We start from the raw sequence: 15,480 nt of genomic DNA on the forward strand, positions 1-15,480 counted from the left end.
GGGGAATACGTGTAACCCTATGGCTGATTCATATCAATGTATGACAAAACCCACTGGAAAAAAAAAAAAAAAGTAAACTAAGATATTTGATATTTATTGCGTTCCAGTTGTGTGTCAGGCACTTACCTGAATTGCCTTCCCTAGACATATTTATCATGATTTTTTTATATTCTCAGTTCATATTGTTATTTATTCCAAAGTATTAAATATTAAAACATATTTACCTCTTGACATGGAAGGTGACAATTCATAATTTATTCCAGCACCTGCCTTAGGGTGGCTGGTGGTACTCATAGAGGTGGATAATATAAAAGAAGGAGCATGTTTAAGGGAAAAGAAAACTAGTTTAGTTTTTCACATGTCAACCTGAAGTACTTGTGGGGTAGACATCCAAGCAGAAATTTTTGTTATGCATCTGGAGGAGAAACATTCAGGATGAAGAAAGGTCTTTTAAAGTTATTAATTTATAGCCAGGTGACAGTTGAAGCTGTTGTTGTAGAGAAAGTGAACCTCAGGAGAATATAGAGTGAGAGAAGAGGATCAAAGACAGCTGTGGACTGCCAGCATCTAAGGTTCATTTGGAAGAGGAGGAACTTTAAGGATGCCCAGAAAGAACGCTTAATAGGAAATTAGGAGAGTAGGAAATAGTAGGAAAATCAGGAGAGAAAAATTTCGTGGTAACCAAGTGAGGAGTGTGAAATGAGAATGTTCTTCAGGTGAAATTGGCAAAGATAAAGACTGAAAGTCTCTAGTAGCTAGGAAGTCTTGGATCACTTTTCCAATAAAACAGCTTGGCTTTAAAAAGAAGGAGGAAAACAAGGCCAAAGTTTGAAGAAGACAGAATTTTTTTAAGTTAAGAGAAACTTGAATATGTCTATAAGTTAAACAGAGAGATGGCAGAGATATGGATGAAAAGAAGGTCAGTTGATGGAGCTAGATTTCTGAGGAGTAAGGTTTTGGAGGAGCAAGATAAAATGAAATTCCAAACAGAGAAGGATTAGATAAAAGGTAGATGTCTTATTCTGATTATGGAGGGATGAACTGGTTTAGAGACCTATTGAGATCTGTTTACTCATCTGTAAAATGGAAGGAGTGATATACTCCTGAATTTCCTTCTGCATGCATGTTCAGTCACTCAGTTGTGTCCAACTCTTTTGTGGCCTCATGGACTGTGGCCCACCAGACTCTTCTGTTAATGGAATTTCCCAGGCAAGAATACTGGAGTGGGTTGCCATTTCCTTCTCCAGGGGATCTTCCCAACCCAGGAATCGAGCCCAGGTCTCCTGCTTTGCAGGCAGACTCCTGCACTGAGTGGATTCTTTACCAACTGAGCTACGAGGGAATTTCCTTTTAGCTCTTCTAGTTTATGAATGTAGTACATACTAAAACCAAACCTAGATTGACGCAGTGTTTAAAAGATTTGCTTTAATAAGTAGTAAAAGCAAATGGCTTTTACTTGTGGCTCAGCTGGTAAAGAATCCTCCTGCAATGTGGGAGTCCTGGGTTTGATCTCTGGGTTGGGAAGATACCCTGGAGACTGGAAAGGCTCCCCACTCCGGTATTCTGGCCTGGAGAATTCCATGGACTATACAGTCCATGGGGTTGCCAAGAGTTGGACACGACTGAGCGACTTTGACGTTACCTAAAAAATAAGTTTAATTAGCATATCAATTGTATGTATATTAATAGTTCTTTTGGAGTACTTGGGTAGCTTTAAGAGTTTGATCCCTGAAATAGATTAAATATTTTGCCTTCATTGTCACTATAGATACTGTGGTGCCTAATTATAGCCTAGTGCATGACTGAATTAACAGCACTTCTAAATTAGTGTACTTAGAAATAGCAGGAGTTTTCTGTCCAATCATTTCAGTAATACATTTCTCAAAGCAGAAATAATATCTTCTTAGCTTTTGGATATAGTATATTTCTGAGAAGGAATTACATTACTAATTAGATTGTGTAGGCGTGCTAAGTTGCTTTAGTAGTGTCTGACTCTTTGTGACCCTGTGGACAAGACCCCACCAGGCTCCTTTATCCATGGGATTCTCTAGGCAAGAATACTGGAGTGGGTTGCCATGCCTTCCTCCAAATGATCTTCCCAATCCAGTTTGAACCTGCATCTCTTAGATCTCCTGCATTGGCAGGAGGGTTCTTTCCCACCAGTACCACCTTGAGAAGCCCCAGATTGTGTGTAGGCTAACAGAATAAATAATGTGTAATGTGATGTATGACATAGAAGTATCTTTGGTGGAAGAGAAAACATTTTGATGTTAAAGAATTGCCACAGATAATAGAAAATCAATTAGTGATTTTTAAAACTGTCTGTGGAGCCCGAGGCAAGTTACTGGGCTGGATGACAAGTCATGACGCTCCCTCTACATCCACCACTGTCCATTTATTTCTTCAGCCAGAGCAATTCCACTTTGTCCTACTTTCCCTAATAGGCGCCTATGAAACACTTTTACAGGGGAAAAGGATTCTGCAGCTAAATGAATATTAAAAACATGGAGCATGATCTTTTTTCTCTCGTTTCATCTTCCTGATATTTGAAATTCAAGAATACCTGATGACTATGTTTACCGAACCCTCAGATTTTTCTCAGAATGTATGCATTTAAGTTTTGCTTTCCAAGAGATAATGAAATATAGAATTTTTACTTTTGTTTGTGGGCTTATTTATTTATTTTGGTTGCTTATATTTTTCTTTTCACCCAAATCTAGCTCATAAAATTTCCTTAAGCAAAAATTAAGATGTTCATATGCGATCTGTGTCTGGACTCCCAAATTGCACCATATATGTTGTAGAGCCTGGATTTTTAGGTATTTTTAGATAATGATTTTCAGAAAGCCAAATAACTTAAAGTATGCCACTGAAATGAGTGCATTAAAGACTAGAGTGCTTCATTTTGAGACTTAACTAATTTCAAATTCAACCTTACTTTGACATGTTTTCTCGCACTGTTCTAGTTAAATGCTATTTGCAAGGGTAAAGCATCTTGAAATAGACTGGAAAAGTATGAAACTCCATGTAATACAAGATTGGACTAGGAAAAGAGACTTCATACAAAGAAAGAAGAAACCTATGTCCTTAAGCCACAGGAAGCAATGAATTTGACTGAAAGCAGCTGAAATCTTGCCTGACATATCAGAAATGAGCAAAATTGTGGGTTTGGGGTGGGTGGTATTTGTATACAGATGTAAGTGAGAATGCTTCTTTTATACCTGAGATGAACTAAGTTAAACTAGGATCTTTGGAACCCCAAATTATTATACAGTTTTATAGAGGGAACTAAAGGATCTACTTTGGAAACCATCTCCATCTATTAGTGACTTTTGCTCTTTAAATGGCTTTTTAAAAGTTTGTATTTTTAAAATTCGTTATAGAAAAATGGCCTCTTCTGATAGTTTTGTTTATTGATTTGTGTACAGGTTTCACAGTCCAACCTGGAGACCGATGGAGTCTAGAGGTGGGACAGGTCTATGTAATTACAGTAGAAGTATTTGATAAAAGCAGCACAAAGATCTATATTTCAGATGTGAGTCTATCTTTTGAATTTTTCTAGTTCCCTTAAGGATAACTCCTTCAGTGAGCAGCCTTTTTGCTAGGAAGACTTTTTTTTTGCTTCCAGATTTTGCCTTCAGAAAATGCAAGTTACTACTTTATCATTATTGTTATTAAGTAGTTCTATCCTTGAGGAATACTAAACCAGAAATAAAAGATACAACTTGGTTAGAATTACAGGAAAGAGATGAAGTTGGCACCAAGGGTAACACTTTGGAGGGGATCCTCATTCTAAAACTTCATTTCAGAGAAGTTATCAGAGTTTTATAGTGTGATCATTAGATGTAAAATGTTGTAGTCATTCTCCAGCATCCATTCCCCCCACCCCCACCCCCAACTGTCAATTTCTGGAATGGCACAAATTACACTAAAATTGACATAAGCTTTGATGCTTACTGTTTCTAGTTGCTTGCCATTAATGGATCTTCCAAAAACTAGTGCCATTTTAAAATGACATCTTTCCAACTTAGAATTTGATGAGGACGAGCAAAGATTTTTATTTTTACTTCTTTAAGCCCCAGAAAGCATAGTCACGCTTTTTTTTTTTTTTTTAAATGCTTTGAGTTTAAATTGGCGTTAGGGAAAAAAAACATCTCTTCAGATTTGTGCTAATTTTGGGCTGATTTTTAGAATCTCAGGATTATGTACCAATTCCTGAAAGAGTACTTTGAAGAGCAGCTAACTACTGTGAATGGATCTTACCATGTTGTAAAAGCTCTGAAAGATGGTGTGGTCGTGATAAATGCATCTCTGACTTCCATCATTTACCAGGTAGGAATTAAAAGGACAATTTTTGAATCCTGATGATACTGACAAGATTTGCCTGATTTGTTGATTTGCTAGCCCATATATAGCATATCTCACCATTATCTTTCACAAAATAAACTAATAAACAGTACACTTAGTAGTTTATACCTCTGCAAATTTTCCATTCCAATCTCTGTTATTGCATATATCTGCATTTGTGGTCATTTTGTATATGTGTCATTTGAGGTTCCTTTAAAAATTATTCCATATGCATGTTTCCTTGTGTCATCAGATCCACATAAGAGTATTTTGTATTCTAAAAATACATAGGGTTAATATGCCAATTGTTTAACCATGCCACCAACTTTGCACTTTTAGCAGTTTTTTACTTTGTAAATGGCATAACTGAGTATCTTCATACAATTTTCATTCCTTTTGGTTAATTTTTGTATGGTATAATACAGAAATGGAGTTAGTGGGTGAAAGGATAAGGAATTTATCTGTTTTTATTGCCTCTAAAAACGTGCAAATGTCCGACTTTTAACAGTCCATCAGATTTGTTTCCCTCTCTAAACCTACTTTTTCTCCAGTGATCCTTTCCCCAGCTGTTTGAGACAAAATCCCAAGAGTCACCCTTGATTCTACCTTCTCCCTCACCTCCTTCGTTCAGTACATCATTGAATGCTAAGTCAATTCTTCTAAATATCTCTCAAATCCATCTTACTAGGTGAAGGAGACACTGCTCTTTCACCTAGATTTTCACAGTAGCTTCTAAACTGATACTCCTACCTTCAATATTATCTGTGGCTAGAATGATGTTACAAAAACTATAAAAATTATTATGTATTTACTGTTTAAATTCCTTTCGTGGCTTCCCATTGATTTTAAGGTAAAGTTTAAACTTTGCGGTTCATGGGATTCTCATCTCAATGGCTTCTCTTGTTGCAGAGCACCAGATCTAGGTGCACAGGCTTCAGTAGTTGAAGCATATGGGCTCAGTAGTTGTGGCGCACAGGCTTAGTTGCTCCACAGCAACTAAATGAAATCTTCCTGATCCAGAGGTGAAACCTGAGTCACCTGCATTGACAGGTGGATTCTTAACCACTAGACCACCAGTTTTTGTTGTTCAGTTGCTAAGTCATGTCCAACTCTGTGACCCCATGGACTGCAGCATGCCAGGCTTCCCTGGCCTTCACTGTCTCCTGGAATTTGCTCAGATTCATATCCATTTAGTTGATGATGCTATCTAACCATCTCATCTACCACTGCCCTCTTCTCCTTTTACTTTCAATCTTTCTCAGCATCAAAGTCTCTTCCAGTGAGTCAGCTCATCATATCAGATGGCCAAAGTATTGGAACTTCAGCTTCCGCATCAGTCCTTCCAATGAATATACAGGGTTGATTTCCTTTAGGATTGACTGATTTGATCTCTTTGCAGTCCAAGGGACTCTCAAGAGTCTTCTCTAGCACCACAATTAGAAAGCATCAATTCTTCAGCACTCAGCATTCTTTATGATCCAACTATTACATCTGTACATGACTACTGGAAAAACCATAACTTTGACTATAGGAACCTTTGTCAGTAAAGTGATGTCTCTGCTTTTTAATACACTGTTTAGGTTTGTGATGCTTTCCTTTAAAGGAGCAAGTGTCTTTTAATTTTGTGGCTACAGTCACCCTCTGCAGTGATTTTGGAGCCCAAGAAAAGGAAATCTGTCACTGCTTCCACTTTTCCCCCTTTGATTTGCCATGAAGTGATGGGACCAGATGCCATGATCTTTTTTTGGATGTTGAGTTTTAAGTCAACTTTTTCACTCTCCTCTTTCACCCTCATCAAGAAGCTTTTTAGTTCCTCTTCACTTTCTGCCATTAGAGTTATATAATCTGAGTATCTGAAGTTATTGATACTTCTCCCAGCAATCTTGATTCCAGCTTGTGATTAATCCAGCCCAACATTTCATGTGATGTAATCTGTGTATAAGCTAAATAAACAAGATGACAATGTACTTGTTGTATTCCTTTCCCGATTTTGAATCAATTTGTTCCATGTCCAGTTCTAACTCTTGCTTCTTGACCTGCATATAGGTTTCTCAGGAGACAGGTGAGGTGGTCTGGTATTCCCATCTCTTGAAGAATTTTCCACATAGTCAATGAAGCAGATGTTTTTCTGGAATTGTCTTGCTTTCTCTGTGATTCAGCAGATGTTGGCAATTTGATCTCTGATTCCTCTGCCTTTTCTAAACCCAACTTGTACATCTGGAAGTTCTCAGTTCATGTACTGCTAAAGCCTAGCTTAAAGGATTTTGAGGATAACCTACTAGTATGTGAAATGAGTGCAGTTGTTCGATAGTTTGAACAATCTTTGGCACTGCCCTTCTTTGGGATTGGAAGGAAAACTAACCTTTTCCAGTCCTGTGGCCACTGATGAGTTTTCCAAATTTGCTGGCATGTTGAGTGCAGCACTCTCACAGCATCATCTTTTAAGATTTGAAATAGCTCAACTGGAATTCCATCCCCTCCACTATCTTTGCTTGTAGTAATGCTTCCTAAGGCCCACTTCACACTTCAGGATGTCTGGCCCTAAGTAAGAGATCACACCATTGTGGTTATCCCAGTCATTAAGACCTTTTTTGTATAGTTCTTCTGTGTATTCTTCCCACCTCTTCTTAATCTCTTCTGCCTCTGTTAGGTTCCTACCATTTCTGTCCTTTATTGTACCCATCCTTGCATGAAATATTCTCTTGATACCTCCAATTTTCTTGAAGAGACCTCTCATCTTTCCCATTCTATTGTTTGCATTGTTCATTTAAGGAGGCCTTCTTATCTCTCCTTCCTATTCTCTGGAACTGTTCATTGAGTTGGGTGTATCTTTCCCTTTTTCCTTTGCTTTTTGCTTCTCTTCTTTCCTCAGCTATTTGTAAAGCCTCCTCAGACATTGTCTTCTTGCATTTTTCTTTCTTTGAAATGGTTTTGGTCACTGCCTCCTGTACAAATGTTATGAACATCTGTCCATAGTTCTTCAGGTCAAACTTGTCTGTTATTCCAGGTATCTCTTGACTTTCTACTTTTGCATTCCAGTCCCCTATGATTGAGAGGGCATATTTTTTTTTGGTGTTCTAGAAAGTCTTGTAGTTCTTCAGAGAACCAGTCAACTTCAACTTCTTTGGCATCAGTGGTTGGGGCATAGACTTGGATTACTGTGATGATGAATGGTTTGTCTTGGAAATGAACTAAGATCATTCTATCATTTTTAAGTTTGTGCCCAAGTACTACATTTTGGACTCTTTCATTGATTATGAGGGCTACTCCATTTCCTCTAAGGGATTCTTGCCCACAGTAGTAGGTATAATGGTCATTTGGTTTAAATTCACTCATTCCCATCCATTTTAGTTCACTGATTCTTAAGATGTTGATGTTCACTCTTGCCATCTCCTACTTGACTACGTCCAATTTACCTTGATTCATGGACTTAACATTCCAGGTTCCTATGCAATATTGTTCTTCACAGCATCAGATTTACTTTCACCACCAGATACATCCACAACTGAGCATCATTTCTGCTTTGGCCCAGTTACTTCATTCTTTCCAGAACTGTTAGAAATTGCCCTCAGTTCTTCCCCATAGCACATTGGACACCTTCCGACCTGGGGGTGGGGGCTGATTGTCTGGTGTCATATCTTTTGCCTTTTCATGCTGTTCATGGGGTTCTTATGGCAAGAATATTGGAGTGGTTTGCTGTTCCCTCCCAGTGGACCACATTTTGTCAGACGTCTCCACCAAGACCCGCTCGTCTTGGGTGGCCCTACATGGCATGGCTCATGACTTCACTGAGTTATGCAAGCCCCTTTGCCATGACAAGGCTATGATCCATGAAGGGGTGGACCACCAGGGAAGTCCCTTAACTTCTTAACCCAGATCTCTCTACCAGAAAATTACTAGAGCTAATCAGTGAATATAGTAAAGTTGCGGGATATAAAATTAACACACAGAAATCCCTTGCATTCCTATACACTATCAATGAGAAAACAGAAAGAGAAATTAAGGAAACAATGCCATTCATCATTGCAACAAAAAGTATAAAATACTTAGGAGTATATCTACCTAAAGAAACAAAAGACCTATACATAGAAAACTATAAAACACTGATGAAAGAAATCAAAGAGGACACAAATAGATGGAGAAATATACCTTGTTCATGGATTGGAAGAAACAATATTGTGAAAATGAGTATACTACCCAAAGCAATCTATAGATTCAGTGCAATCCCTATCAAGCTACCAACGGTATTCTTCACAAAACTAGAACAAATAATTTCACAATTTGTATGGAAATACAAAAAACCTCAAATAGCCAAAGCAATCTTGAGAAAGAAGAATGGAACTGGAGGAATCAACCTGCCTGACTTCAGGCTCTACTACAAAGCCACAGTCATCAAAACAGTATGGTACTGACACAGAGACAGAAATATAGATCAATGGAACAAAATAGAAAGCCCAGAGATATATCCATGTACCTGTGGACACCTTATCTTTGACAAAGGAGGCAAGGATATACAATGGAAAAAAGACAACCTCTTTAACAAGTGGTGCTGGGAAAACTGGTCAACCACTTGTAAAAGAATGAAACTAGAATACTTTCTAACACCATACACAAAAATAAACTCAAAATGGATTAAAGATCTAAATGTAAGACCAGAAACTATAAAACTCCTAGAGGAGAACATAGGCAAAACACTCTCCAACATAAATCACAGCAAGATCCTCTATGATCCACCTCCCAGAGTATTGGAAATAAAAGCAAAAATAAACAAATGGGACCTAATTAAACTTAAAAGCTTTTGCACAACAAAGGAAACTATAAGCAAGGTGAAAAGACAGCGTTCAGAATGGGAGAAAATAATAGCAAATGAAGCAACAGACAAAGGATTAATCTCAAAAATAAACAACTCCTGCAACTCAATTCCAGAAAAATAAATGACCCAATCAAAAAATGGGCCAAAGAACTAAACAGACATTTCTCCAAAGAAGACATACAGATGGCTAACAAACACATGAAAAGATGCTCAACATCACTCATTATCAGAGAAATGCAAATCAAAACCTCAATGAGGTACCATTACACTCCAGTCAGAATGGCTGCTATCCAAAAGTTTACAAGCAATAAATGCTGGAGAGGGTGTGGAGAAAAGGCAACCCTCTTACACTGTTGGTGGGAATGCAAACTAGTACAGCCACATGGAGAACAGTGTGGAGATTCCTTAAAAAACTGGAAATAGAACTGCCATATGACCCCGCAATCCCACTCTTGGGCATACACACCGAGGAAACCAGAACTGAAAGAGACACATGTACCCCAATGTTCATTGCAGCACTGTTTATAATAGCCAGGACATGGCTTAGATGCCATGTCCTAGATGCCCATCAGCAGACGAATGGATAAGAAAGCTGTGGTACATATACACAATGGAATATTACTCAGCCATTTAAAAGAATTCATTTGAATCAGTTCTAATGAGGTGGATGAAACTGGAGCCCATTATACAGAGTGAAGTAAGCTAGAAAGAAAAACACCAATACAGTACACTAACGTATATATATATGGAATTTAGAAAGATGGTCACGATAACCCTATATGTAAGACAGAAAAAGAGACACAGATGTATAGAACAGACTTTTGGACTCTATGGGAGAAGGCGAGGGTGGGATGATCTGAGAGAACAGCATCGAAACATGTATATTGTCAAGTGTGAAACAGATCACCAGTCCAGGTTGGATGCATGAAACAAGTCCCTGGGGCTGGTGCACTGGGATGACCCAGAGGGATGGGATGAGGAGGGAGGTGGGAGGGGGGTTCAGGATGGGGAACACATGTAAATCCATGGCTGATTCATGTCAATGTATGGCAAAAACCACTAGAATACTGTAAAGTAATTAGCATCCAACTAATAAAAATAACTGGGAGGGGGGGAACCCAGGTCTCCCACATTACAGGCAGACTCTTTACCAACTGAGCCATCAGGGAAGCCTTCTTAACATGATTTTATAGAAACCTGTATAACAGAGATCACAATCTGGTGGCCTGCAGACTATCTTGATTTGTAATCTTGTTTTTTATTTAGGTGTGTAAGTTTCCTTTTGATTGGGAAATTTAAAATAAAATCTGGAAGTTTAAAATAAAACTACTTCCCTGGTGGTTCAGTGGTTAAGAATTCACCTGCCAATGCAAGGGACATGGGTTTGATCCCTGGTCTGGGAAGATCCCACATGTTGTGGAACAACTAAGCCTGTGCTCCCCACCTACAGCCCATGAACTGTAAGTACTGAAGCCTGAGTTCTCTAGAGCCCATGCTCCACAACAAGAGAAACCATTGCAATGAGAAATCCATGTACTGCGATGAAGAGTAGCTCCTGCCAGTTGCAGCTAGAGAAAGACTGTCCACAGCAATGAAGACCCAGCACAGCCAAAAATAAATAATTTTTTTAAAAGAAAGAAAAAATGCCCTAAAGATCTATCCAAATTGTTGAGTGTATCACTATATCATTTAAAAAATTACTGAATAAAAATAAGTGGTGAATAATATCCCATTGTATAGATGTACTGGATTTTAACTATTCACCTACTAAGGGTGATTTGGGTTGTTTCTATTATTTGGCAATTATGAATAAAGCTGCTCTAAACATTCTTATGGGGCTTCCTAGGTGGTTCAGTGGTAAAGAATCTGCCTGCAGTGCAAGAGATGAGGGTTCAACCCCTCTGTTGAGAAGATCCCCTGAAGAAGGAAATGGCCTCCCACTACAGTATTCTTGCCTGGAAAATCCCATGGACAGAGGAGCCTGGGGGGCTACAATCCATGGGATCGCAAAAGAGTCAGACACAACTTAGCAACTAAAACAACAACATTTTTGTATAGAGTTTGCTGTGGATATGTTTTTATGTCTCTGGGATAAAATGCTTAAGAGTGGGGACTTCCCTGTGGTACAGTGGAGAAGAATCTGCCTGACAGTACAGGGAACATTGGTTCAATCCCTGGTCTAGGGAAGATTCCATATGCTGTGGAGCAACTAAGCCCATGCACCGCAACTACTGAACCCATGCTCTAGAGCTCACAACCTGCAAATCCTGAACCCACAAGCCTAAAGCCTGTGCTTGAAAACAAGAGAAACCACTGCAAGAAATCTGCACATGACAATTAGAAAGTAGCTCCTGCTCACCCCAACTAGAGAAAGCCCACATGTAGTAATGAAGATCCAGCCAAAAAAAAAAAAAAAAATTAATAAAGAAAAAAATGCTTGGGTGCAATTCTTGGGTCATATAGTAGCTACATGTTTAGTTTTATAAGGAATTGACAAATTATTTTTCTAAAATGGCTGTATTGTTTTATTTTATATCCCCACCAATGATCTATGAGATACCATTAATAATTTTTATAATGTTTCTTCTTTTTATTCATAGTCATTTCAAGTTCTCTATTTTAGTTCAGTTCAATTCAGTGACTAAGTCATGTCCAACTCTGCAACCCCATGGACTCCAGCACACCAGGCTTCCCTGTCTATCAACAACTCCCAGAGCTTACTCAAACTCATGTCCGTTGAGTCAGTGATGCCATCCAACCATCTCATCCTCTGTTGTCCCCTTCTCCTCCCACCTGCAGTCATTCCCAACATCAGGGTCTTTTCCAATGAGTCAGTTCTTTGCAACAGGTGGCCAAAGTATTGGAGTTTCAGCTTCAGCATCAGTCCTTCCAATGAATATTCAGGACTGATTTTCTTTAGGATGGACCTCCTTGCTTTCCAAGGGACTCTCAAGAGTCTTCTCCCACACCACGGTTAAAAGCATCAATCCTTCAGTGCTCCGCTTTCTGTATAGTCCAACTCTCACATCCATACATGACTACTGGAAAAACCATAGCTTTGACTAGACGGACCTTTGTTGGCAAAGTAATGTCTCTGCTTCTTAATATGCTGTCTAGGTTGGTCATAACTTCTCTTCCAAGGAGCAAGCGTCTTTTAATTTCATGGCCACAGTCACCATCTGCAGTCATTTGGGAGCTCCAAAAATAGTCTCTCACTGTTTCCACTGCTTCCCCATCTATTTCCCATGAAGTGATGGGACTGGATGCCATGATCTTAGTTTTCTGAATGTTGAGTTTTAAGCCAACTTTTTCACTCTCCTCTTTCACTTTCATCAAGAGGCTCTTTAGTTCTTCTTTGCTTTCTGCCATAAGGGTGGTGTTATCTGCGTATCTGAGGTTATTGATATTTCTCCCAGCAATCTTGATTCCAGTTTGTGCTTCATCCAGCTCAGCATTTCTCACGATGTACTCTGCATATAAGTTAAATAATCAGGGTGACAAGATGCGGCCTTGACGTACTCCTTGCCCTATTTGGAACCAGTCTGTTGTTCCATGTCCAGTTCTAACTGTTGCTTCCTAACCTGCATACAGATTTCTCAAGAGGCAGGTCAGATGGTCTAGTATTCCCATCTCTTTAAGAATTTTCCAGAGTTTGTTGTGGTCACACAGTCAAAGGCTTTGGCATAGTCAATAAAGTAGAAGTAGATGTTTTTCTGGAACTCTCTTGCTTTTTTGATGATCCAGCAAATGTTGGCAATTTGATCTCTGGTTCTTCTGCCTTTTCTAAATCCAGCTTGAACATCTGGAAGTTCATGGTTCACGTACTGTTGAAGCCTGGATTGGAGAATTTTGAGCATTACTTAACTAGTGTGTGAGATGAGTGCAATTGTGCAGTAGTTTGAACATTCTTTGGCATTGCCTTTCTTTGGGATTGGAATGAATACTGACCTTTTCCAGTCCTGTGGCCACTGCTGAGTTTTCCAAATTTGCTGGCATATTGAGTGCAACACTTTCACTGCATCATCTTTTAGCATTTGAAATAGCTCAACTAGAATTCCATCACCTCCACTAGCTTTGTTTTTAGTGATGCTTCCTAAGTTCCACTTGACTTTGCATTCCAGAATTCTGGCTCTAGGTGAGTGATGACACCATCGTGATTATCTCGTTCATGAAGATCTTTTTTGTGTAATTCTTTTGTGTATTCTTGCCACCTATTCTTAATATCTTCTGCTTCTGTTAAGTCCATACCATTTCTGTCCTTTATTGTGCCCATCTTTGCTTGAAATATTCCCTTGGTATCTCTAATTTTCTTTTTTGTTTGTTTGTTTGAATTTTATTTTATTTTATTTTATTTTTTAATTAGTTGGAGGCTAATTTCTTCACAACATTTCAGGGGGTTTTGTCATACATTGATATGAATCAGCCATAGAGTTACACGTATTCCCCATCCCGATCCCCCCTCCCTCTGATTTTCTTGAAGAGATCTCTCATCTTTCCCATTCTGTTGTTTCCCTCTATTTCTTTGCATTGGTCACCGAGGAAGGCTTTCTTATCTCTCCTTGCTATTCTTTGGAACTCTGCATTCAAATGGGAATATCTTTCCTTTTCTCCTTTGCCTTTCGCTTCTTTTCACAGCTGTTTGTAAGGCCTCCTCAGACAACCATTTTGCCTTTTTGCATTTCTTTTCCTTGGGTGTGGTCTTCATTACTGCCTCCTGTACAATGTCATGAACCTCCATCCATAGTTCATCAGGCACTCTGTCCATCAGATCTAATCCCTTGAATCTGTTTGTCACTTCCACTGTATAATTGTAAGGGATTTGATTTAGGTCATACCTGAATGGTCTAGTAGTTTTCCCTACTTTCTGCAATTTAAGTCTGAATTTGGCAATAACGAGTTCATGATCTGAGCCACAGTCAGCTCCTTGTATTGTTTTTGCTGACTGTATAGCACTTCTCTATCTTTGGCTGCAAAGAATGTAAAATTTTCGTGTTGACCATCTGGTGATCAAGTTCTCTAGTTATTATATAATTTTTTGGCAGGGGAGGGGGGCTGCACCACATGGCTTGTGGGATCTTAGTTCTGTGACTGGGTATCAAACCCATGTCCCCTGCAGTGGAAGCATGGACTCTTAACCGCTGGGCTGCCAGGGAAGTCTTAGTACCATATTGTTTTGCTTACTGTAGTTTTGTAGTATAATCTGACAACAGGGAGTGTGATACCTCTGGCTTTGTTCTTTATTCTCAACATTACTTTGGTTATTAGGGGTAGTTTGTGCTTCCATGTAAATTTTAGAGTTTTTTATTCTAGTCTTGTGGAAAATATCATGGGTGTTTTAATAGGGATTGCGTTAAAACTATACATTGCTTTTGGTAGTATTGGCATTTTAATAATATTAACTGTTCCAATCCATGAACTTGGGATATCTTTCCATTTCTTTGTATCATCTTAACTTGTTTTCACCAGTGTTACAGTATTTTCAGAGTATAAGTCTTTCACCTCTTTGGAGTTAATTTTATTTTATTCTTTTTGATGCAGTTGTAAATGGGGTTGTTTTTCTTGTTTTCTCTCTCTGATAGTTAATTTTTAGTGTATAGAAAAGCAACAAATTTCTGTATATAAATCTTGTATCCTGCAACTTGACTAAATGCATTTAATAGGTCTAATAGTGTTTTGATGGGGGCTTTGGGGTTTTGTCTGTGCCAGCGCTATTTATCAAAGAGACTCATTTCACTTATTGTATGCTCTTGGCATCCTTGTCAAATCCAGTTGACTATAGATGTCAGCTTATTTCTGTACTCAGTTTTATTCCATTGGTCTGTGTGTCTGTCCTTTTGCAGTACCACACTGCTTTGATCACTGTAGCTTTGAATTGTGTTTTGAAATGGGAAATGTGAAGTCTTCTAACTGTTCTTTTTCAAGATTGTTTTGGCCATTCAAGATCTCTTAGAATTCCATATCAATTTTAGGATGGGCTTTTCCATTTTTTCCCAAAAGGCCCTTGGGATTTTGATAGCAATTGCGTTGAATTAGAAGATCACTTTGGAGATTGTTGTCATCTTAACAATGTTAGGTCTTCCAATTCATGAACATGGGATGTTTTTCCATTTATTCAGGCTGTCTTTAATTTATTCAAGCAATATTTTGTAGTTTTCAGTGTACAAGTACTGCACCTCCAAGGTTGAGTTTGTTCTGGGTAGTTTATTCTTTTTTGATGCTATTGTAATTGTAATTGTAAAAATCATTCTAGTTTGTTTATTGCTAATGTATGTAAGTACAACTGATATTTGTGTGTGGATCTGGTATGCTGCAACTTTGCT

General features: G+C 38.5%; 1 protein-coding gene across 1 annotated transcript in view; it reads left to right on the forward strand.

Annotated features, from left to right (window-relative positions):
• The window catches only part of NUP210L (nucleoporin 210 like), a 99,380-nt gene that overhangs the window by 15,475 nt on the left and 68,425 nt on the right, over positions 1-15,480 (forward strand). The window contains exons 8-10 of the mRNA XM_065903697.1: positions 2,751-2,819; positions 3,429-3,535; positions 4,192-4,332. Of these exons, the coding sequence (XP_065759769.1) occupies positions 2,751-2,819; positions 3,429-3,535; positions 4,192-4,332 (317 nt within the window). The remainder of the gene's footprint in view (positions 1-2,750; positions 2,820-3,428; positions 3,536-4,191; positions 4,333-15,480) is intronic.

This window comes from Muntiacus reevesi, chromosome 1 (assembly GCF_963930625.1).
Source record: "Muntiacus reevesi chromosome 1, mMunRee1.1, whole genome shotgun sequence".
Classification (NCBI taxonomy): Eukaryota; Metazoa; Chordata; class Mammalia; order Artiodactyla; family Cervidae; genus Muntiacus; species Muntiacus reevesi.